The 23,078-nt window shown below is 39.6% G+C and overlaps 2 protein-coding genes across 2 annotated transcripts; both read right to left on the bottom strand.

Annotated features, from left to right (window-relative positions):
* Positions 1-7,371: 7,371 nt before the first annotated feature.
* On the bottom strand, positions 7,372-9,416 carry zgc:112001 (uncharacterized protein LOC550384 homolog). Its single transcript, XM_062550773.1, has one exon. It carries the CDS (start codon positions 9,179-9,181, stop codon positions 8,291-8,293), a length of 891 nt encoding a protein of 296 aa, XP_062406757.1. The 5' UTR covers positions 9,182-9,416; the 3' UTR covers positions 7,372-8,290.
* A 4,215-nt stretch (positions 9,417-13,631) lies between these two features.
* On the bottom strand, positions 13,632-21,076 carry LOC134098358 (uncharacterized). Its single transcript, XM_062551390.1, has 3 exons — positions 20,791-21,076; positions 15,903-16,481; positions 13,632-14,044 (listed from the first exon to the last, which is right to left on the bottom strand). Exons 1-3 carry the CDS (start codon positions 21,074-21,076, stop codon positions 13,632-13,634), a joined length of 1,278 nt encoding a protein of 425 aa, XP_062407374.1.
* Between the last annotated feature and the right edge of the window lie 2,002 nt (positions 21,077-23,078).

The following is a 23,078-nucleotide window of genomic DNA, read 5'->3' on the forward strand; positions in this document are numbered from 1 at the left end:
GAGTGTATTGTGTGTGAGAGAAACCTACAGGTTACTCATCTTGCACTGGATCATCTTCCTGAAAATCAATATAAACAAGTCTGGGAATTTTTAAAAATAGATTATTTTTTTGTTGCGTTGGTTTAGATGATACATGGGGCAACTTGTTGTAGGGCAACCGCATAATCGGTTCCATGCAGTGCAGTTGGATGATTCAAGTTCTCAAGAAACTTCAGGTTGGTGTGTGTGTGAGCAATTTACACATTACTCATATTGCTCTGGATCATCTACTTGAATCTCAATATTCACAACAACTCTGGGCAAATTACTAGTCAGCACCAGTCAGAGGCTGCATTCATTGTTTTGCACTTTTATGATGTCATCACACCACCAAAAATGTAGGTCATTGGTTTTGCCAAAAATATTTGCCAGTGTTTTTAAGCTACAAAAATACACACCTCATCTTTACATTTACACATTCACATTTATTGATTTAGCAGGTGCTTTTATCCAAAGCGACTTGCAGCAAGAGAATAACTTTCAAGCTACAGCGCAGAGGAGACCTTAGCTGGGAATTATTACTGCAGGTGAACTCTTTGACTGAACATAGTCCTGGAGATTGTTGACCGTGCGGCGTGAGCCGAGATGAGCCCTATGATAATATCTTCATCTCCGTGGACGAGATACGGGGAACTCTTCTTATTCGTCTGGACAAGTGCTGCCCATAGCACCAAGCTGAGGAGACGGAACCACATAGTGCGCTGCATGAAATGGGTAGGGAGACTGAGAAGGTGACACCTCTGTCTGTTCAGGTTTGTTTTATAGGCAAGAAGGAGGACTCTAGTTTCTGAGAATAACTGTGGGTGGTGTCTTTACAAGTAGCAGACTACTACTTCGGGGAATATCCACAACAACCTGTTGACTGAAAAAAAAACAAAAAAAAACCCACATTCCACAGATGATAACAAACATGTTTCTAAAAACATGTCGAGCTCATAGATAGATGGGATTATTGGAAGTTATGAGGAAATGTTTACTTTTATTGTAAAGTTGTTGATAGTGGCAAATTCACTGTTCACTGTTCAAATAAGCATTTTGTTCAAAAGCAAAAAAAAGTACAGTTCGCTCAGGCTTTTTAAAAGTACAGTAGGCATGCACATATTCTGCATGGTTTTAAAAAGTACTGAGGAAAGTCCCTTGGGGAAAGCTCACTTTAGTATGTAATGACAAAAAGACGTCTGACACATACTCCAATCTGATCAGATTAAGGGCAGTTCACACCAGGAACGAAAACTATAAAGATAACTAACAACAAAAGCATCCACACTGACCAACAATAATGAAAGTCTCTCCTCATGTAGATGAATGTGATGGTTAAAATTGGATGGATTGGCTGTCAGCTTATTTAACTATTATCTACTCTTTGCCTTATGATGACAGGACAGTACAGAGACTGACAGAAAGCAAATAGGATAGAGAGATATAGTTGGACTCGAACCCGGGGCCCTAGGTAGAGGAACTTTAGCTGCCAGCTTTTTATTGCTCTCAAAATCGCCCTGAAAGTGATCCCCCAACAATAGGCCTATTGCTCTTCATGTTCTTGTAGTTTATGTCTTTATACTTTATACGATTTACTTGCAACAGAAGCCGCACCATACATGTCCTAACTGACGCTACAAGATGTCATACACAACAACATTATTAACTATTCTTTCTCCTAATGAGGTTATTTTCAAAACTAAATAGCATTTAGTAATTTAGTCTGTGAAACTATAGATCATAAGCTTCATGCAAGATTAAAAATGTAACTAAGGATTTGTTATTTTGGCTTATATTCATCGAGAAAATGTGAACAATGTGTAAAGGTATTAATTTATCAGCTAACGTTTTTCAAAAATACTGTACAACATACTGTATAGTTCAATATAACGCTAACAGGGTCTTATATCTCCCTACGAAGAGTCAGAGATTATCAGATAAACCAACGTCAGGGGTTTCCCGGCAGTCACCCGAACTGTAGAATTTCTGCCTACTGTATAATTTCAGGTATGTCCTTTCTTGGCTAATGTATTCCAAAGATGGAAGCCGAAACATGGTTGTCGCTATACAGACAACTCTCCCACATATAAATGGCAGATTCTACACAGAATACGACTTGTTGGCAAAAGTAATACACTTGAACGAGCACACATTTTTGAAGGGGGAAAAAACATCAACTCAAATGACACATAGCTTTAAGTCTTGTTTGTTGGAATTGCTTTCAGGTGTGAGTGAAACTTGATCACTATCAACTGTGTCAGATCAGCAGTCAGCATGTGGGTCATCTATCATTTCATCTGAAGAAAGGCATGTTAAACTTTGAGAAAAATATAATGGGCCAGCTCACTGATAATTTTTTTTCTTTTTAAATGCAAACAAAATACAAGCAAAATATTCTATTGTAAAACTATGAGAAACATGTAAGACACTTTGGAAGTTACGCCTTTCGAAACTTCCCTCCAGCAAGTATTTTTTAACTAGCACTCTTGCTGTGTGAAATGGGAGGAGTATGATCATCACACATCGGAATGCAACCGCAACAGATAGTGCTTTCACTCTCTCCACTCTGATTGATTAATTGATTGATTTTATCTCACCCCCCCTCATAAAATATGATACAGCTTTTGCACTATACAATAAGAAAACAAACAAACAAGCAGGTCAGGATAACACAATAAAGCCCAGAGGCTTATTTTCACTGTGGAAAATTATTTCAATTTCCTTATATCCACTGTATGCATGTTATATAGCCAGTCATCTCGGGTCCATTTCCTCTCCCAGACCCAGATAATCTCCTGTGCAAGAGATTCCATTTCTTAAAGGTGTCGGAGGAGCCAGTGTCCTGTAAGGCTTAAGAGATGGGTGCAGATGGTGTGGTTGCACCCAGCATGTCGCATTAGGCGTCAGGCATCAGACCTGGAGGGAGTGGAGCTGACAGTGGACGGGGCCACGAGGGTGCCGGAGACAAACACACATGCTGTCCGGTTTGCTGGGACAGATGACGGCCGCATGAGTCACATAATAAGGAGAGGATTAATTCATGCCATTTGCTCTACAGCTGAGGCCAGACTGACATAAAGTTATATGGTAGACGAAGTTAGCTGAATAACATGATTTACAGTAATCCTGAAGTTTTCTTTCTATTTTCATCGGTTTCTTTTCATGCGTAATTAAAAGCCATCCAGTTCGGCCTTGTAATTTGCACAATTTATGTGTTAGCACTGCCACCTGTTGTTTGTCAGTTAACATTCATTTGCAGTAATGGAAGACTACTAAAACCATGTCAAAGTTTGGGTCTGCTTTACACTCCTCTATGAAGAAACATCTGATAGAACACCTGCAATGTACAGAAATCTCATACATTATTTTTCATATAAGATGGCATCGATCCAATGACCTGCTGGAATGTCATTATATTTAAGTAGGCTACTGACATTGCTTTCTTTTTGTTCTTGTATATGTACATTTATCTTATTTTTGCTGCTGTGAACGCTGAGTCCTGTCTGTGTTTTCTGTCTGTCTTTCATTCATAGAACTTGAAAACAAACATGATTTCTGTTCTGGATCTAACGGTAAACAGATTTTTTTTTTTTAATTCAGGGTTACAGCTCCCTCTTCAGACTATCTAGGGTACACCACTCTGTTCTCATGCCATATAATCGTGGTATAATCAACTGACAGTGCTAATAATTATAAATAATGTGAGAAGCGCCACAAACGCCATTCTCTGCTATACTGTATGAGGGCACTCTAAGTCTTTAGAATCCATGAGGAACCTATGATCTTTCATCCTATGCCCCTTGCAGTAAAATCGCAAAAGCTTTGCACCTCGGCATCAATAGTCAACAATGCTATTTTTATCCAGTGGGGATAGCCTACTTATACCCAGGTAGACATTGCATGGCATAGCAGAGACAAGCACCCAGATGTCTGCAGCAAACAATACTGTGTCTACACCCAGGCAGTCAGATCACACAGGGGGGCTAAATGTAGGCATATCTGCCTATAAACCATTCACACTTGGGTGTTTAGGCTACTTCACAAGTTCAACTGGGATTTACAAACTTGCTTTTCTCACATCTGGCAAACATTATTTTAATAACAAAAAAAGATAGTCCGCCAAGTTTTTTTTTTGTGTGTGTGTGGTACCAAAACTGGTATTTAAAATAACAATTTAGCTGACAATTAGTGCCTAAAATAGTATTTCTAAATTGTTTGTTCACTTTGTTTTTGTTTCACTGCATTCTTAACTTTAGTAATGATATGCATGTGACAAATAAACCTCCTTGAATCCTTGTATCCTTAGCCTTTAGCTAGAACCTGTGAATCCAGATGAACCTGCCACCACATTTGAATGTCCTGCAGATGTCTGCCAATTAGACCTCTGAAGTTTGCCTAAAAAGTAACCCAAGCTGCCATCTTACCCTTATAAGCAGATCCGGGTGTTAATTGAAGCTACGTATCTTTGCAAGTTAGTTCCGGGTTGGCAAAAAGCAAAGTTTGCTGTCTTAACATATTGAAGGCCACAGCATCCACTCGAAGGCAGAAGACGAAAGAGTGAAAAGCAAAACGTCTGCATTTCTGATTTCTTCGTCCCCGTGAGACTTTAACAGGAATAATACAAAATCCCCATTTTATTTTCCCCGGAAAAATCACAAGATACTTAATTATAAAAACATAACATAGTCATTACAGATTCAGCACTAGCCAGAGACATGAAAATAAAGCCTCAGTGACATTCCATTCAGGCCCCCCCTAGGCAAGATCAATCCCTATGCCTGTGGACTCTGTCTGGAGATGTCCAGAGCAGTCTGGAGCACGGCCAAACAACTACCATGGGTATACCCTTTACCAACCTCATTCATGCTTTATTACTTATAAACACAAGATTTCTGAGAACATTTTCTGGATTTTTAAAGTTGTAGATATGGAATACCAGAACATTTCACTGTGAAGTTGATAATGCAAAATATTATTATTATTATTATTATTTTTCTTTCAAGGAACCAAATTATCTTCAGATCATCACATCACACACCAGTAAAAGCAACTCTTTGAAACAATTACATTGTGTCCAGTTTGCACAATATAGATAGACTGGGAACACCCAGACCTTCACAATTGTAGAACTGGGAGTGGGTCTGGAAAAAGTTCACTGACTTACAACTTCCAGCAGGATAACTACCAGTGAAATTAAACTGAAATTGGCACAATAAATCCGTACCAAATCATTTTAAAAGTGTAACAATCTTGTAAACAGGCTTGGAATTTAATATTTTTGGGGGCAAGGGCACTTGGCCTTCAGCAGGGCACCAAGGCCAACATTAACTATACAGTAGGCTAAACAATGATCAAAATTGTATATAGCCTATATCTTTTTAAAAGCCACCAGAATCCCACATGTATGCCTTAGCTATTTAACATTTTGATTAATCAGACTATTTAGAATGATCATGAAATGTGTAACTTATCTCAAAGCAGCTAGAGCAGTTCAAAGCCATGTAATAGATTAGGCTACTCAACCAGCTACTGAAAAACCGCTATGGGCCTTTATATCCCAAATGGCTGAACACAAACCAATTGTTATTATAATATTGTGATAAGGGATTGGTCCTGCAGCAGTAGTCCTGCATCAGTATATGAAACATTACAAAAACAAGAAACATGACATATTACATAGAACTTTAAATCATCTGATTGTAATAGATGTCTGGCTATTTTTAAAATTTATTATATTAAGCCTGTTATGAAATCATGTATTGAACAATTTAAGCACTTACACAATCTCAGCTTTAACAAACTCAAATAGCCTACATAGGGGCATCATGGGCAATACAAGGGGGAACGCCGCAGCCACCATGGAATTCTAACCCTGCGTGTAAACAAAGGTTTTAAAAGCAGTTGTTTACTCAGATCCAAAGAAATACACGTCCATGTCAGATTAGTGATTGCATTTGAGTGTTTATGTTGAAGTAACATTGCTTATAGGCTTCAATGGCCTATTGGCCAGACGGAACGGTGGAGTAAATCCCAGATGTGTCAAAAGATTGCATGGGTATTCCCAGTCTACAATATGATGTGATCATGCTGCCAGTGACTACCTACCTTCTTTTTTCAGACTGTGTAGGCCTATCAAATCATCAGAACATAGTGTGTCAGTAGATGAGTTTAGTCATTTGGTGAGGTTATTCCTTGGCAAATCAATCAGATGAGGCCACTATGATGAAATATTCTTGATTTTCCCCTTGGGGATCAATAAAGTATCTATCTATCTATCTATCTATATGATGAAGCTCTCATAGTGCTGGCTTATCCATTTGAACTTTGTAGTGTTAAATGTTGTCTCGCTTCATAGAATTTAGCATTGTCAAACTATATCAGCTGCTTTGTGAGATTAGCAGAGTGATCACGCATCAGAGTGTACCTTCAACAAAATCCTCTGTTTTTGCTGTCTCCATGAATGCATCAGATAACAAGCCTTCTGAAGCCTTTTTTCCTCTGATGAACTGCATTCAACTGCATAATGAATAGTGAATAAGACCCCTGTGATCATCAGGATGTCATCATGCCAAATGAGCAACACACCTTTCAAAATCCCTCAAATCCACGCTGCTCCTGTGAATAAACATACCTGAGGCTCGTTTAACTCTTTGCAACCTCTTTGTCCTTTAAATTGTTCTCTGTAGTGTTGTGTAATAATCCCTGCAATGAAATAAGGCTGGAGGTTCTATATCTTAAAGATGAAAGATGAACACTAAAGAAGCCATAACCAAACCACAATTCCTTCTAAAAAGGTCATGTTATAACATTGACATTCCAATTGTATTATTAATCACTTATCACAATATTATAATAACAATTGGTTTGTGTTCAGCCATTTGGGATATAAAGGCCCATAGCTGTTTTTCAGTAGCTGGTTGAGTAGCCTAATCTATTACATGGCTTTGAACTGCTCTGCTTTGAGATAAGTTACACATTTCATGATCATTCTAAATAGTCTGATTAATCGAAATGTTAAATAGCTAAGGCATACATGTGGGATTCTGGTGGCTTTTAAAAAGATATGATTAATGAAAACTTCATGTTATTGGTTAACAATCTGTCAGAAAGATTACTAAACTCCTTGTCAGCAGTCAGATTCTTAGTTGCTGTTAAGTACGCTTGCCTTGAGGGAACTTTAACCTTCCTTCAAAAAACCTGCTGTTCTGAAGTAACCTAGCTTGGATAGGGTCAAAAGGACAACCCCCCACAGACCCAAAAGGACAACCCCCACATACAAATAGAAGCTTTCTCCCCTTCCCTGTTACAAAACCCCCCAAACAAAACAAAGGGAGCAAGGCGAGCTGGGACGGTCTCTTTCAGCAGCAACATGTTGGTACATGGTGTATTCATTTTATTAGCGCTTCAGGAGCACAGATGCACTCAGAAAAGTTCAGAACAAAACTGGCACACAGGGGAAATATGTTTACACTGTTGTTTTCTAAACAGCAGGTGTGGCCTTTAAAAACAGGTTCTCATGTTCCAAGTTTGCCTAAGTTCTTATCAGTCTGTTACAATGTAGAAACCTGTTCCACTGTCCTAGTGATCTTAAATGACAGAAATTCCAAATGTCCATGCAATCAAATAGAGTAAACAAGATGGAGAACCAGTACAGTGTAATAGCTCATTTACTTGGTGAGTGGCATTAAAATGGAACAAAATGTATACCAATGGATGTTGTCGCATTCCAATGAATGTTTTGTTAGAAATAACCCACAAAAAGGCTAGCACCAAATGTCCAATGTAGCCAATAAACAAGCTGAAGTATGTTTGGTGTTTACCAACACAATAGGTCCTCGTAAAAGAAAACATTCTGATGTAAAAACCACATGTTTTATATTGTGTTAAAAAGCAGTTGAATGACCCTGATCTTTGAAGTCGCATGTGACACCAGATTGAGGTAAGTTGTATGATGATGTAAAGAAAGTCATAAACGGCATATGCCTAGTAAAAACAATTAAAAAGGTCTTATCCATTGTTGCATAATAGTCTCTTCTGAAATTGTTAAAAACATTTCATATATTGATAGTTCGATCATTTAACAATTCATGTCACACTGAATGCACAGTTGCTGTTGCAATGTTTGATCCTCATTCAAATGTATTTTGCGTCGGACAGCAATTCATCGCCATGGACGTTGTTAAAGCATGCTCTACATACACAGACATATACTTAGCATGCTTAAACAACAACAAACAGGCCTATCCAAGGAAAACTCATCAGTCATGTCAGGCTAGAATACTTTCAACTTGCCTCGCTGTTTGCAAGAAACGGGGAGAGGTTTCAGAGATGAGGGAATGGGCAAATCGTCCAGGCTCTTAGGAAATTGCTCGGGGGGCAAGTGCTGGAGGATCTTTTGCATAGTAATGAGGAACAGTGGAGCCGGATTCTTTCCGACGAGGTAGTTAAATTTGTCCTCTCCAATTAATTTGGACCAGCGCTTAGGGTCCTTCTCTAAAGATGTCTTCATTTTGAAACGGATATCGGGCATGAACATCAACAAGTTGTCCAAACACAGTTTTTTGGCCACAGCATTAACCTTTGAATCCCAAAGCTGTTCCAAAATAACGTCAAGGGGCGTCATTCCGTTGTGGTCTTCAGCCTGAGGCGAAGCACCATTTCCAAGTAACAAAATGACCGCTTCAGAGCGCAACAGCTCACAGGCCAAATGGAGAGGGGTTTTGCCGTCCTCCAAATGAAAACATCCACCACGGTTCATATATGACCGCAAACTCGGGAGTCGGTGCGCCACCTGCAATATAAGTCCAAGTATGTCGCGCCTGTCATATCTCACAGCCATAGCCAAGTGCGGTGCAGAGGATGGGCAGCAACAAAAACGCTCACCAGGCATGGCCAAGGCCTCGTCCGAATAATGACTAAGCAAATACTGTGCATAACCCTGATGGTCATGCACGATAGCGTACAGCAAAGCCTCTGATGGGGTATATGTTCTCTGGCTGGCATCTTCCTCCCAGTAAAACGTCTCCATTGTCCGCATGTCCTCTAGCATCCATACTGGCTTGAGGTCTCTCACAGCTTGGTAAAAAAGAAAAGACAAAAATTTCCGTTGCTTACATATCTCGTCTCTTTGAGATCTCTCTTGGGCTGACGCCGAGGCAGACATGATACTGCTCTGATCTGGGTGACCGTAAACCGAGTCCTTGATGACAAGAGTTCCCCAAGCTTCATTCGTTTCGCATTACCGATCGAGCGAATGCAGACGACTCCATACCTTTCTTTCTACGTTTCCTGCCTTCTAGGCAATCGCACTTCTATGAATCTGTATACGTATGCATGGCTATTGCAGGTCTACGATATAGAGACATACACCACCAACATAGATGGACGCGAGCTGACAGCTGGGTCAGGCACTCAGTCGGCAGAGAGCATCAGTGAGAAAATTCCGTCTGCAGTGCTGACACATAACGCATGCGCATTGCTGACGCTGGTGACGATTTAATCCCGACACAATAAACAGAATATATTGGAATTGTATACGACAAAGGTATCTACAACGGGATGGCTGGTGATACTTTTTATTTCTATTGCATTTTGCTTGCTGTTGCCATGTCTGGCTAAGAATAATCTAAATATATCCTAGGCCTAATGTCAAAATGCTCGCGACAATAGGACTAGGGTGCAATGGACTCAATCTTCTGTGCGTAATTAGTTGAACTGGAATGTTAGTTTAGCACTGAACGTTTGTTTAGCTGAAAGGTAAGTGTGTCTGTGTCTGTTTGCTGGTTGTCAGGGAGCCTGGCGGCTACACCGAGACTCCAGAGCAACAACACATGAATAATTGAAAACACAGGGTGCTCATAAGCTCCGTAACGCAACCCATGTGAATGGAGCAGTGTCAGTCTGCACAGGCGCAGAAGGTCTCTGCAGGAACATAAACAAACGGGGCTGCTACTTCCCAACTGCCTACTTGCCAACTGCCCTGGTTCAGAGATGGGCAGTAGGCCTATTTGTGATCCATGTTTTTAAAATACATATTTCAAGTACAAAATAGTATTTTGTCATGTGTATTTTATTTGGTTGGAGAAAATGACTACAAAGTACTTTTTAGGTGTATTTTTGTAGTTTACAAATACTGGCAAATCTTTTTTGGTAAAACCAATGATGATGTGATGACATCATAAAAGGCAAAACAATTAATGCAGGCTTTGAATGTGCTGATTTAGTAAATTGTCAATCAGAATATTGAGATTCAGGGAGAAGATCCAGTGCAAGATGAGTACACTCCCTCTCTCACACCAATCCACTCACTCAACCACATGGCTACTTTCTCACCCACACTTACATTACATTTGCCTGTTTTTGGTAGGACTTTGGAAGAACTTTGACTGTGATGTGTAGCCTATGTCTCCTCCAAAGCTGATGATACACAAGGGCAACTTTCTGAACAATATTGTTGACCTCGTGAGTATTGTTGTTCTGGCACTTTCCCTTTGAGATTGGGCAATTTATATTTCTTGAGAACATCCAATCAAAACACATGGAACTGGTTATGTGGTTGCCAATGCCCAAAAAGTTGCCCTGTGCATCACCTATCAAGCATTCTGTACAAACACTGACAATGTCTTCATTTTCTGTATTACATGTCGGTGCACCATTAGGTTGATGTTTTAAGGTAATAGAATTCCACGGGTTGTTTTAATCCCACGTTCTGTGTTCTGAGGTTTGGTGGTTATGTTTGTACCACTTGATATGTTCAGTTGTGACCTACACATGGTAGGCTACATGTCTGATACAGTATTTAGGGTAGATGTACAGATCAGCATAGTTGGCCTGATGACTGTAGATTAATTACTCATATAGGAAAGCTGTTGCTCTCCAAGGGGAACTTGGCAACTATTTCAGCGTAATCAATAGCTTAATAAAGATATCATTTGGATGATGAAGTGACCGTTCCGGTGAAAAATAGTGACTTTCCCCGCTTTCTCTAGTGTCCCCTAGGCCGAAAAACCAACCTTGCAATATTGAGACTTACCGTCCGGGTAAGAGAAGTGAGAAACAAGAAACTCATTTTAAATTGTGTTTTTCATTGTTCTGCTGAACTTATGCTAACCGTTTCGCTAGCTTGTAAACAGATCCATGTCCTTTATCGTTTCTTTTTTCCACAGTTAATAAGAAATAGCGTGCACACTTTCTCCAGCAGAGGGGGAAATATAGCTAATCCTGCCAAGGGCGGCTTTAATCAAGCCAGTGTTCTGATGAAGGAATAGATTAAATAGACAGATATGGAAGGTTTGAAAAGTGATTTCATGCTCCCTTTCAAGACAATTTTTTTTATAAATACTATATTTTTACAGTATGGTGATAGTAATTTTCCTACCAAAGATATCTGGAAACTCAGTCAGAATGATGGTCAATAGGAAACAGGCTTTATTATCTCATTGATGCACCCAAATGATTCACCAGTATCTCTGAAAAGAAGAATCTTGGCTTAAGGTTACCATGAAAGTATGTGTGTGTGTGTGTGTGTGTGTGTGTGTGTGTGTGTGTGTGTGTGTGTGTGTGTGTGTGTGTGTGTGTGTGTGCATATGGCCAAATGTTAATGGATTAGTGTCTGAGTACTTAGTGCAGTTCCTACACTCAGTGACAATCAATGTGTGAACGCCGCCCATTCCTGCACACCCAGTATCTATAGACAAGGAACCACACCTGGGAGTAACAGAAGTGTCTAGAAAGTCAGTCTATATATATATATATATATATATATATATATATATATAAATCTAAATAATATAATATAATATATATAGCCTAATGTGTATATATAGTACAGGCCAAAAGTTTGGACACACCTTCTCATTCGGACACCCCTTCTTTATTTTCATACTACTGTACATGACTATGAAAATTGTAGATTCATACCGAAGGCATTAGAATTATGAATTAACACATGTGGAATTATATACTTAACAAAAACGTGTGAAACAACTGAAAATATGTCTTACATTTTAGGTTCTTCAAAGTAGCCACCTTTTGCTTTTAATACTGCTTCGCACACTCTTGGCATTCTCTTGATGAGCTTCAAGAGTCACCCGAAATGGTCTTCCAACAGTCTTGAAGGAGTTCCCAGAGATGCTTAGCACTTGTTGGCCCTTTTGCCTTCACTCTGCAGTCCACACGGTGGTTGGAACCAAAGGTCTCCGATTTTGACTCATCAGACCAAAGCACAGATTTCCACTGGTCTAATGTCCATTCCTTGCGTTCTTTAGCCCAAACAAGTCTCTTCTGCTTGTTGCCTGTCCTTAGCAGTGGTTTCCTTGCAGCTATTCTACCATGAAGGCCTGATTCAGGCAGTCTCGTCTTAACAGTTGTTCTAGAGATGTGTCTGCTGCTAGAACTGTGTGGCATTGACCTGGTCTCTAATCTGAGCTGCTGTTAACGTGCGATTTCTGAGGCTGGTGACTCGGATGAACTTATCCTCCGCAGCAGAGGTGACTCTTGGTCTTCCTTTCCTGGGACGGCCAGTTTCTTTGTAGCGCTTGATGGTTTTTGCGACTGCACTTGGGGACACTTTCAAAGTTTTCCCAATTTTTTGGACTGACTGGCCTTCATTTCTTAAAGTAATGATGGCCACTCGTTTTTCTTTACTTAGCTGCTTTTTTTCTTGCCATAATACAAATTCTAACAGTAGGACTATCAGCTGTGTATCACCCCTGACTTCTGCACAACACGACTGATTCCCAACCCCATTTATGAGGCAATAAATCACACTTATTAAACCTGACAGGGCACACATGTGAAGTGAAAACCATTTCAGGTGACTACCTCTTGAAGCTCATCCAGAGAAACTAGAATATAAGGCATATTTTCAGTTGTTTTACACTTTTTTGTTTTCCACATGTGTTAATTCATAGTTTGATGCCTTCAGTGTGAGTCTACAATGTCAATAGTCATGAAAATAAAGGAAGCTCATTGAATGAGAAGGTGTGTCCAAACTTTTGGCCTGTACTGTATATGTATATATATATATATATATATATATATAGAATGTATAGACCAGAAATATAAATGGGTACAAAATCAGGAATGATCATGGGAAATACACAGTATAAACTCCCACCTTCCACCATACTCACCTAATGAAAATACATTGTAGCCTATATCACATTCTTAACTTCTCAACTCCCAAATAATTTGTAGACGGTGCACAATAGCCTACGCTTATTTGATCTGATTTGCGTGATAAAGTTTGATAGTAGACATGTCACGCTAGTGTCAGTGAGAGTGTGAAACAGAGATAAAAATGGCCCTTACAAGAGAAGGGACATGAAAGTTTACATTAAGAATATTTAGTATAGGCTATAGGCTCTTCACAATGCTAGTCGAACACTCCATTGACTTGAATATGATTTCCAAATGTTCTACAGTAAAATAAATTCTTGCAATTACCGCTGTCAGTGGAAACAGGTTTTGTGCCTGTTTTTGTGTCTTTCATATCACTCCGAAAGCAGGCTAGTCCAGTCACTTCTTGCAATGGAATGTCATTCAGAAGTGAAAGCAGAAGGTTGATCACCTGGATTCTAAAGAATGTTTGATTCAAGTTCAGCATGTGTTGTTCAGTGCCATTTGTTTCTCAGCGAAACCCACAGCGAAACAGCAACAACAATAAACACTATGATACACATAGATACACACTTGCCATTGGGACAGTCTTCTTGCCTGCGGTCAGTAGACCTTTTGCTGTTGTCTGCTTCCTCACAGTTGCCAACCTCATAATAAGTCATGTTCTGATGATTGTTGATGAGTGGTTTGTTATCATCATCATCATCATCATCATCGTCATCATCATTGTCCACGCAAATCTGGTGCAAATCAAAACAACTATTTTCTGGGTTAGATTTAGCAAACATTTCATTTGACTGGAACCTGATAAAGTCCTTAGCCAGCCGGGGTAGAAGTCGAAGTCCATGCCTTGGCTCTGGGCGACCAATGGAGGAATCCCGAAGCTGGCTCAATTTATCAAGGGTTTCTACATGCATGATTGAGGGGAGAATGAGAAAGCGTCAATTAGAAAGCTTGTAGAAGTGCTCTTATATAGGCCTACTATAATATAGGCTGTACTATCATGTTGTTAATAACATTACCCTTCCTATGAGCCACCATCTGGTGTCATTAAAAATAGACTACGTGTACGCTCGCTTGTTTCCGGTGGAGCCAGGTGTGTTTGAACCTGCCACTACTATTAGCGTAATTAGTGGACCGGGTTCGGTGTTGCGCGTTAAGATAAAGAGGGATTTATGCATGTGTTAAAATTGTTATCATGGGACAAACAAGATATTCAGTGTCGGAGTGAAGATGTGGAGCATAACAGAAGATGCCGTTACAACACAGTTAACGCTTCACAGGAAATAAATGAGCGCACTTATTCACACTAAAAAACGGATACAGTCAATGATTGCTTTTCATTTATACCCTTGTTACACTTTCCCAGAAGGCTGAAATCTGCAATGCTTTGAGTAAATATAGGCCTAAACAGTCTTATATGATAGTAAACAAGTAAAAAGTTGTTAAGTGTAGTCTCTACAGGTTACACTTGAATGACAAATATGATGGTAACTTAAGTTAAAATAGGTTAAAAACCCACATACAGTATCCATAGATGATACAATTACAAAGATAAATATAGCCGCAAGCGGCGATGGCGGGCCCGAGCACCTGCGGTGCGGACCCGTGACATTTCGGAATCTAACAAAGCAACATGTGTGGGTTGGTGTGCATGTGCATGAGCAACACACATGCCCACTAAATTTGGTCAATTTTCGTGAATGTATGTGTCAACCACAACAGACAACACGCTAGGTGGCGTTATAGAGTCCCTAAGCCACACCCTAGGCCTGAGCTCTAACTAGCAATAGCAATACGAAAGAAGTCCACTAAATTTGGTTCATTTTCGTGAATGTACACGTCAACCACAACAGACCACACACTAGGTGGCACTGTAGACTCCTTAAGCCACACCCTAGGCCAGAGCTCTATCTTTCAGTAGCGGCAGCAATAACACACAAAACCACCAAATTTGGTTCATTTTCGTGAATGTATGCGTTAACCACAACACACAATCTGCTAGGTGGCGCTATAGAGTCCCTAAGCCACACCCTAGGCCAGAGCTCTGTCTCTGACTAGCAATAGCAATAACACACAAGCCCACCAAATTTGGTTCATTTTCGTGAATGTTTGTGTCAACCACGACGGACAACTCGCTGCTAGGTGGCGCTATAGAGTCCCGAAGCCACACCTTAGGTCAAAGCCCTGTCTCTGACTAGCAGTAGCAATTTCCCATGTAGCTGCCAATTTACATCCAAATTATTACCTTTTTTCTGCCTGTAACACAAACTTCCTGTTTCTTTAATAAGTCGCCATAATTCAATCCTTCGCCATTTCAATACGCTTCAAAAATCTGTTCGCAATTTCTCTTGGGCAACCCCTCATGGTCATTTTACTGCCCATATGACATCATTTCGATAAACCGTCTAGGAGAAGTGTTTCAAAATACATGATGTGCCAAAATCATAATCATAATCATAACTCAAATTCGTCTAAGATTCATATATGTAGTTTAAATGTAAAAGTTGTTCAGATTAATACAACACACATGCCCATCAAATTTGGTTCATTTTCGTGCATGTATGTGTTTTAGAGCATGCCAAGTTGGTGAAAAAAGGCCACACGTGGCACGGGCTAAGAGGATGAGAGCATAATAATAATAATAATCTGAGCAAAAACAATAGGGCCTTGCACCTACGGTGCAGCCGCTGCTACAGCGGCCGCACCTCGGTGCTCGGGCCCTAACAAAAATAAGCAGCTGTTAAGCTGCAGTAATACTGTACCTTTTGAACGGAGCACTAACACTGCAGACTGATGCTGTTGTGTAGGCCTAATATGTACAGTTGTAAACTCCTGTTTATCCATCTCTTCCAGAAATTTGTTCAAATTCAGTCCCCTTATACATTTTATGAGACCTTGGCTTATGCGATAGGTGTCACCAGGTGAGAAATTTCTGTTGTCAGAATGCCGAGTTATATATACTTTAGAAATACGGTTATCAACATCCATGTCTAAAATAATGCGGTCAGTATTGCTGTTGTCCAGGAGGCCGGTGTATTGTTCTGTGACGTAGCCAGGAAGGTCCTCAGCAGCTTCCTCATTTAGGTTGCCAACCTCATAATAATGGCAAGTAATCTTCTTAGGGAGGAGTGAATTTCCATTATCCTCCCAGTTGTAAAACTTGTGGAAACCAAAATAGCCATCTTCTGGGTTATATGTAGCAAACATTTGATTGGACTCGAAGCGGATGAAATCTTTAGCTAGCCAGTACAGAAGTTGAAGTCCATGCCTTGGCTTTTGGCAACCAAAGCATTTTGAATTTCGAAGCTGCCTCAATTCATTGAGTGTCTCTATAGGCATGACTGAAGGGAGAATGAGAAAGCATTGTTTTAGAGAACTAAATGGCAAAAACTGTCTTTAAATTCTAAATAAAAACAAAGAGAAATATAACATTTTAAAACCATATTTCGTAGCATTAGTTACAGAAATATTATAGAAGTGCTCTTATAACACTATCAACATTTTCCCCACAAGTAAGTAAGCACAGTAGGCTACACATGAGGGATACACTCTTTTAAAAAAGGGATTATTGGGGTGCTATATAGAACCACGCAGGCAGGAGCTCCTCTGATGAACCCTTCAAAATGGTTTAAAGAACATTCAGGGTGTCATATGAAGCAATAGAACCATTATAGCACCTTTTTTCTAAGAGTGTATGATCATAGCCTATATTGAAAGTTAAATAGGTTAAAGACACACACTCACTCTCCACAGATGTTATAATTACAAAGATAAAAAAATAAGTTGTTAAGTGGTATGAATACGGTACCTTTGGAAAGGAGCAAAGACACTGTGGACCGATGTCGTTGTATGCATTCAATGCTTCCTGCTTTTCCTTTGTAATCTCCTAGCACAGCCTTCTCGTTTCAGAGAAAACAAAACTTGAAATGGCAGATATAGGTGACATGGGGTGGGGCGGAAGAATAGCTCAGAATATTTTGTTACCACAAATGTATTGTTGTTTGCAGTGCTGCACAGATCTGGCTGAATACAAACATGCCTCATGTTCTGTCAGAACTGCACAACACTGGAAGAAGTTGAACTGGTATGAAATGGTATACAATAACATTCATTTTTTGACCTGCTTGCCTCATTCCATTATTCCCCAGTCTTCCATTATAGACCACTGCAATGCTGACGCAAGCAAAAGTCTTGCTCAAAACTCGTTTTTAAATGTCATTATTGTTTAGTATCAGTTCAACATTGGTTATGTTGTTTACAAAGTGTTTTTGTTTAAAGGTTTTTGAATATCCTATCCAGCAGAAAAAAAAAAACCCTGGGGTCGATACAGGTGCATCATGACTGTGTCCTGTGAAAGGCCCTTCTCATGACATTCAAAACCGATTCACAGTGAAGGGGGAGCCTCACCAACCACCACCAATTCAAAACCTTGCGTATCCATAGTTTGTATCTATAACACAAATCCACCCGTGGCCTGATTTCAGGGATTAAAGCAAAAAAAAATCCTGAGCCTGAACTTTTTTAGACTCGTGCATGCGACTCTATACGACACTATGTTGGTCGATCGATTGGAAACCGGTTTATTTTTTGGAGTGTTTGCACACGACACAGGCGTTGTTTGTGATGTTGGACACCAAGAAAGGCCAATAGGCAATAGTAGTCCAACACACTACAATATGCTACTTGTTATGTAGCATTTAGGATTTCTTTTTATATCAAGTTTTGCTGCTAATCTTTGTCTTTGACAGGTTACAAATTGACCTACAATCATAAGGTGTCAAGGATATGTGAAATTGGAAGGCAGGCATTTGAAGAATAAGATTTAGTTGCAAACCATTTAAGTTAAGGTATTAAAAAAAAGACAATTATTCTCTTTCTAAAGAGTAATAACAGTGTTTCCCACAGATTAGAAGGCAATGTGTGGTGGTCGCCTCATGTCTGACTTTTTATCGCTTTGCTTTCATATAATGTGAATTTATTTATTTAATGATTTTTTAACAAGATGTAAAGCACACACACACACACACACACAATTATTTATACATTCTATATACTGACATTTCTGAGATTCATAACAGCAAACTTTATGCAGCTTATAGCCTGCTATTCACATTACAACTTCACCTCTTAAATTCAGCTGTTTGATTGAAGCCTCAAAATATTGTAAACAAAGTAGCATAGTTGGCTAGTTTATCATACTCTAGCTGGTTGGACTGTTCAGTGTCCCCACGTGTGTTTAAGTTTCAAGGTAAGCTCATACTTTTCCTCTTTGGGACAGGCCCTTTAAATCTTGGAGTTGAAAAACATTGGTATTGAGATGGTCAGTCAACTTGAATGCAGAGTTTTAATCAGATGTGTGCAGCATAGCCTACTGATGCTAACCGTATTTAACAATAATTCAGCTAGTCGTCTTCTGTGCGTCATTGCGTTCACGATTGTGAATGTTTTGTTTGGATTAAATGTGCATGTCGAGGAGCGGGTGTCAGTGCGCACGAGATAGTCCATGGGCCAGATGAGATGTTGGTACCACTCAAGGTGGCAAAGGTTGCTTATACTTTTTGAAAACATACATGTCTGTAGTTAACATTTTTGTATGATAGCCCTTCTGGAGTCACAGCTAAATTAGGGTTATCAGCTGTTAAAGTTACCCTCCCCCATTGAAAAAACACATTTTGACACAGGTGCATATCTTGCTATTGGCCTTTGTTAAAGACATATTTACATATTCTATTGTATTATGTTTGGTATCATTTTGAAGGGGACAATCTGAGCTTTCATTCAAGACCTTGTGTGAACACTTTGGACAAGTACAGCCAACCCTGTAGCTCTTCAAACTTTTAATCACACACATTTTCCTGCCATTCCGCCTAAATCATATTTTTTCTTTTAATCCTGTGGCATCAGGGAGCATCAAAGATACAAAATGCAAACATTGCAATACTGGCATGACTCTAAGGATTCAGAAAATGTATCATTTGCCAATATTATCTCATTCTGAGGGGGTGATATTCAGCCTTATATCAGGCATGGCGTTTTTCGAAGAAAGCAGACCAAACAGTAAGCAGACCAAAGTCAGTAAGATTCACACTCATTTTATAATTTTTTTGAAACAATGGGAATACAGCATAATCATTTTACATTCAATTAACAACTAGGAACAACCAACAATAGATTTGACATTTTTCAGGTACTGTGAAAATATCATTGTAGGCCTACAATGGTAATAATACAAACAAAATGATATGATATTAATAAAAGATTATACTATTAATAATAATAATGATAATAATACTAAACAGCCTTCAGAACATCAACGGTACTAAAACAGGTCATCATTTTCTGAATCTGACTCCCCAAGTTCAAATGAAGAGTTATTTTCCAAAACGCTATATCCACCATTTTTTATTTTTTTTTATTTTCATGAATTATTTTTTTTTAAATGTTGTCCAAGTAATTTCAGAGGAACTGTATTGGGTTATGTTTAGTTGATTTATCTTTACTCAATCAAAACAAAACAACTGCAGTTTTTATTGATATTACCTGAAATACACAATTAAATAATATGAATTATTAATGTTTTCCGAAATGGATTTATAGCATTTTGGAAAAGAGCTCTTCAATATTGGCTGTGACTCCTCAGCTTTTTGGTTGCTGCAGGTCTGCAACCTACACATGTCTGTGCAGGACAGTCCATTGGATAGGCATGTGCAACCTGGCAGTTTGCATTAACGCACACATTGCACGAGAGCATCTCCAAAACCACCTCTGGTGCAGGTGGAGAACGCATCCAGTGAATGGCCAACTTGCCATCATTGGCCATCCATCCATGCTTTGTTGGGCTTGGCACCATTGGAGATGTTTGCAGACAGCCCCTCCAGACTGCTGCTTGGTAGTTGGCCCATTCGATGTGCAGGTAAAGACTGTCTTTACATAAAGGCAGCTGGCTTGATTCAATTACTCCCTTTTTGGCACGAAACAGCTGGTGACGCAGTTCATTAATTTTACCTGTGCTGCTATTAGCTACAGTATGTACATGCAACAGGTAAACTGCTCAATTTTCTGGAAAAGATCCTCAGTTACATTCCACGGCTTTCCCAGTTGACTGGTGTCTTGGTATGAGGTGTCCTTTTTCAACATCTTCAGGGCTTTCAACTTGCCTTGACCAGCAAATGCACTGACGGAATCACAGCCCGTGAAGGCGTGTAGGCCAATTAGGCCATCACACACGCCATATCCAATTGAGCCTACCAGTTTAGCAATGTCAACAAAATGAGTGCTATTCTGTGTTCCACATTTCTGATAAACAGGACAGGTGATGTCTGTCTGGAATGCAAGACAAAGCACCATGACATCAGTGTCTTCAGCATTGATAATCATTGACTTTGAGCCTGCATTAGATGCATGCAATGTATGCTGTAGCAAATGCGTGTCAGCTTCCTCGTGCATTGAGTGCAATTCTGTCACTTCCTCACACTTCTCCTTTGTCAGCTTGTAACAAGTTTCTTCACAGGTGATGAACAGAATTTTGCCATGCAGCAATTGTCTGTACTGTGGATGTTTCCATTCTTCCACCAGAAACTTGATGAGGCTGCTCTTGTTGGAGGAACTGCAAAGGAATTTCCTCCACTGTCTCACATAGTGTCCACCTACCAAGGTCCCTGTGCTGGAGAGTGGAGTCTGCACCCTTGTTTACTTGTTCAGCATTTTTGATGGAAGTTTGACGGTAGACATCGAAAACAAAATCTAGCCTCTCACTTTGTGCACCTTCTTGCAGGACTGACATCATTGCTGACTTTGCCACCTGTGCAAAGGTTCTATTGTCGCCATTCATTTTTTGAATAAGTCTCATCCCATCGATGATGCAGATAGATGGTGTTGGGATGTGTTCTGCTGGAGACACATTCTTTTCGAGTTCTCTAGCAAGAACATCCTTCATATTAACATTCAAGACTAGAAAAGGACCCAATATCTTTGAAATTCCTTGACAAGATGACCAAGCAACGCCTCAAAACATTCTCTGATATTAACACAAAAAGATCTCATGGAAAGAAAGGGCAAGATGTTGTTCTGAAGGCCGACAGAAACCTGTTCAGCCACATGATCCTTGAAAGCAGGAATCTTAATATGAAGGATGTTCTTGCTCACCCAATGCTGATGGCACTTTACGAAAAACAAACAAAGCTGCACTTGCTAGAGAACTCGAAAAGAATGTGTCTCCAGCAGAACACATCCCAACACCATCTACCTGCATCATCGATGGGATGAGACTTATTCAAAAAATGAATGGCGACAATAGAACCTTTGCACAGGTGGCAAAGTCAGCGATGATGTCAGTCCTGCAAGAAGGTGCACAAAGTGAGAGGCTAGATTTTGTTTTCGATATCTACCGTCAAACTTCCATCAAAGATGCTGAACAAGTAAACAAGGGTGCAGACTCCACTCTCCAGCACAGGGACCTTGGTAGGTGGACACTATGTGAGACAGTGGAGGAAATTCCTTTGCAGTTCCTCCAACAAGAGCAGCCTCATCAAGTTTCTGGTGGAAGAATTGAAACATCCACAGTACAGACAATTGCTGCATGGCAAAATTCTGTTCATCACCTGTGAAGAAACTTGTTACAAGCTGACAAAGGAGAAGTGTGAGGAAGTAACAGAATTGCACTCAATGCACGAGGAAGCTGACACGCGTTTGCTACTGCATGCATTGCATGCATCTAATGCAGGCTCAAAGTCAGTGATTATCTGAGTCAACTGTGAAAGTTGAGGATCTTTTCCAGAAAATTGAGCAGTTTACCTGTTGCATGTACATACTGTAGCTAATAGCAGCACAGGTACAATTAATGAACTGCGTCACCAGCTGTTTCGTGCCAAAAAGGGAGTAATTGAATCAAGCCAGCTGCCTTTATGTAAAGACAGTCTTTACCTGCACATCGAATGGGCCAACTACCAAGCAGCAGTCTGGAGGGGCTGTCTGCAAACATTTCCAATGGTGCCAAGCCCAACAAAGCATGGATGGATGGCCAATGATGGCAAGTTGGCCATTCACTGGATGCGTTCTCCACCTGCACCAGAGGTGGTTTTGGAGATGCTCTCGTGCAATGTGTGCGTTAATGCAAACTGCCAGGTTGCACATGCCTATCCAATGGACTGTCCTGCACAGACATGTGTAGGTTGCAGACCTGCAGCAACCAAAAAGCTGAGGAGTCACAGCCAATATTGAAGAGCTCTTTTCCAAAATGCTATAAATCCATTTTGGAAAACATTAATAATTCATATTATTTAATTGTGTATTTCAGGTAATATCAATAAAAACTGCAGTTGTTTTGTTTTGATTGAGTAAAGATAAATCAACTAAACATAACCCAATACAGTCAAGTGAAATTACTTGAAAAACAACATTGTAAAAAAATAATTCATGAAAATAAAAAAAAATAAAAATGGTGGATATAGCGTTTTGGAAAAGAACTCTTCATTTGAACTTGGGGAGTCAGATTCAGAAAATGATGACCTGTTTTAGTACCGTTGATGTTCTGAAGGCTGTTTAGTATTATTATCATTATTATTATTAATAGTATAATCTTTTATTAATATCATATCATTTTGTTTGTATTATTACCATTGTAGGCCTACAATGATATTTTCACAGTACCTGACAAATGTCAAATCTATTGTTGGTTGTTCCTAGTTGTTAATTGAATGTAAAATGATTATGCTGTATTCCCATTGTTTCAAAAAAATTATAAAATGAGTGTGAATCTTACTGACTTTGGTCTGCTTACTGTTTGGTCTGCTTTCTTCGAAAAACGCCATGCCTGATATAAGGCTGAATATCACCCCCTCAGAATGAGATAATATTGGCAAATGATACATTTTCTGAATCCTTAGAGTCATGCCAGTATTGCAATGTTTGCATTTTGTATCTTTGATGCTCCCTGATGC

This window comes from Sardina pilchardus, chromosome 12 (assembly GCF_963854185.1).
Source record: "Sardina pilchardus chromosome 12, fSarPil1.1, whole genome shotgun sequence".
NCBI lineage: Eukaryota > Metazoa > Chordata > Actinopteri > Clupeiformes > Clupeidae > Sardina > Sardina pilchardus.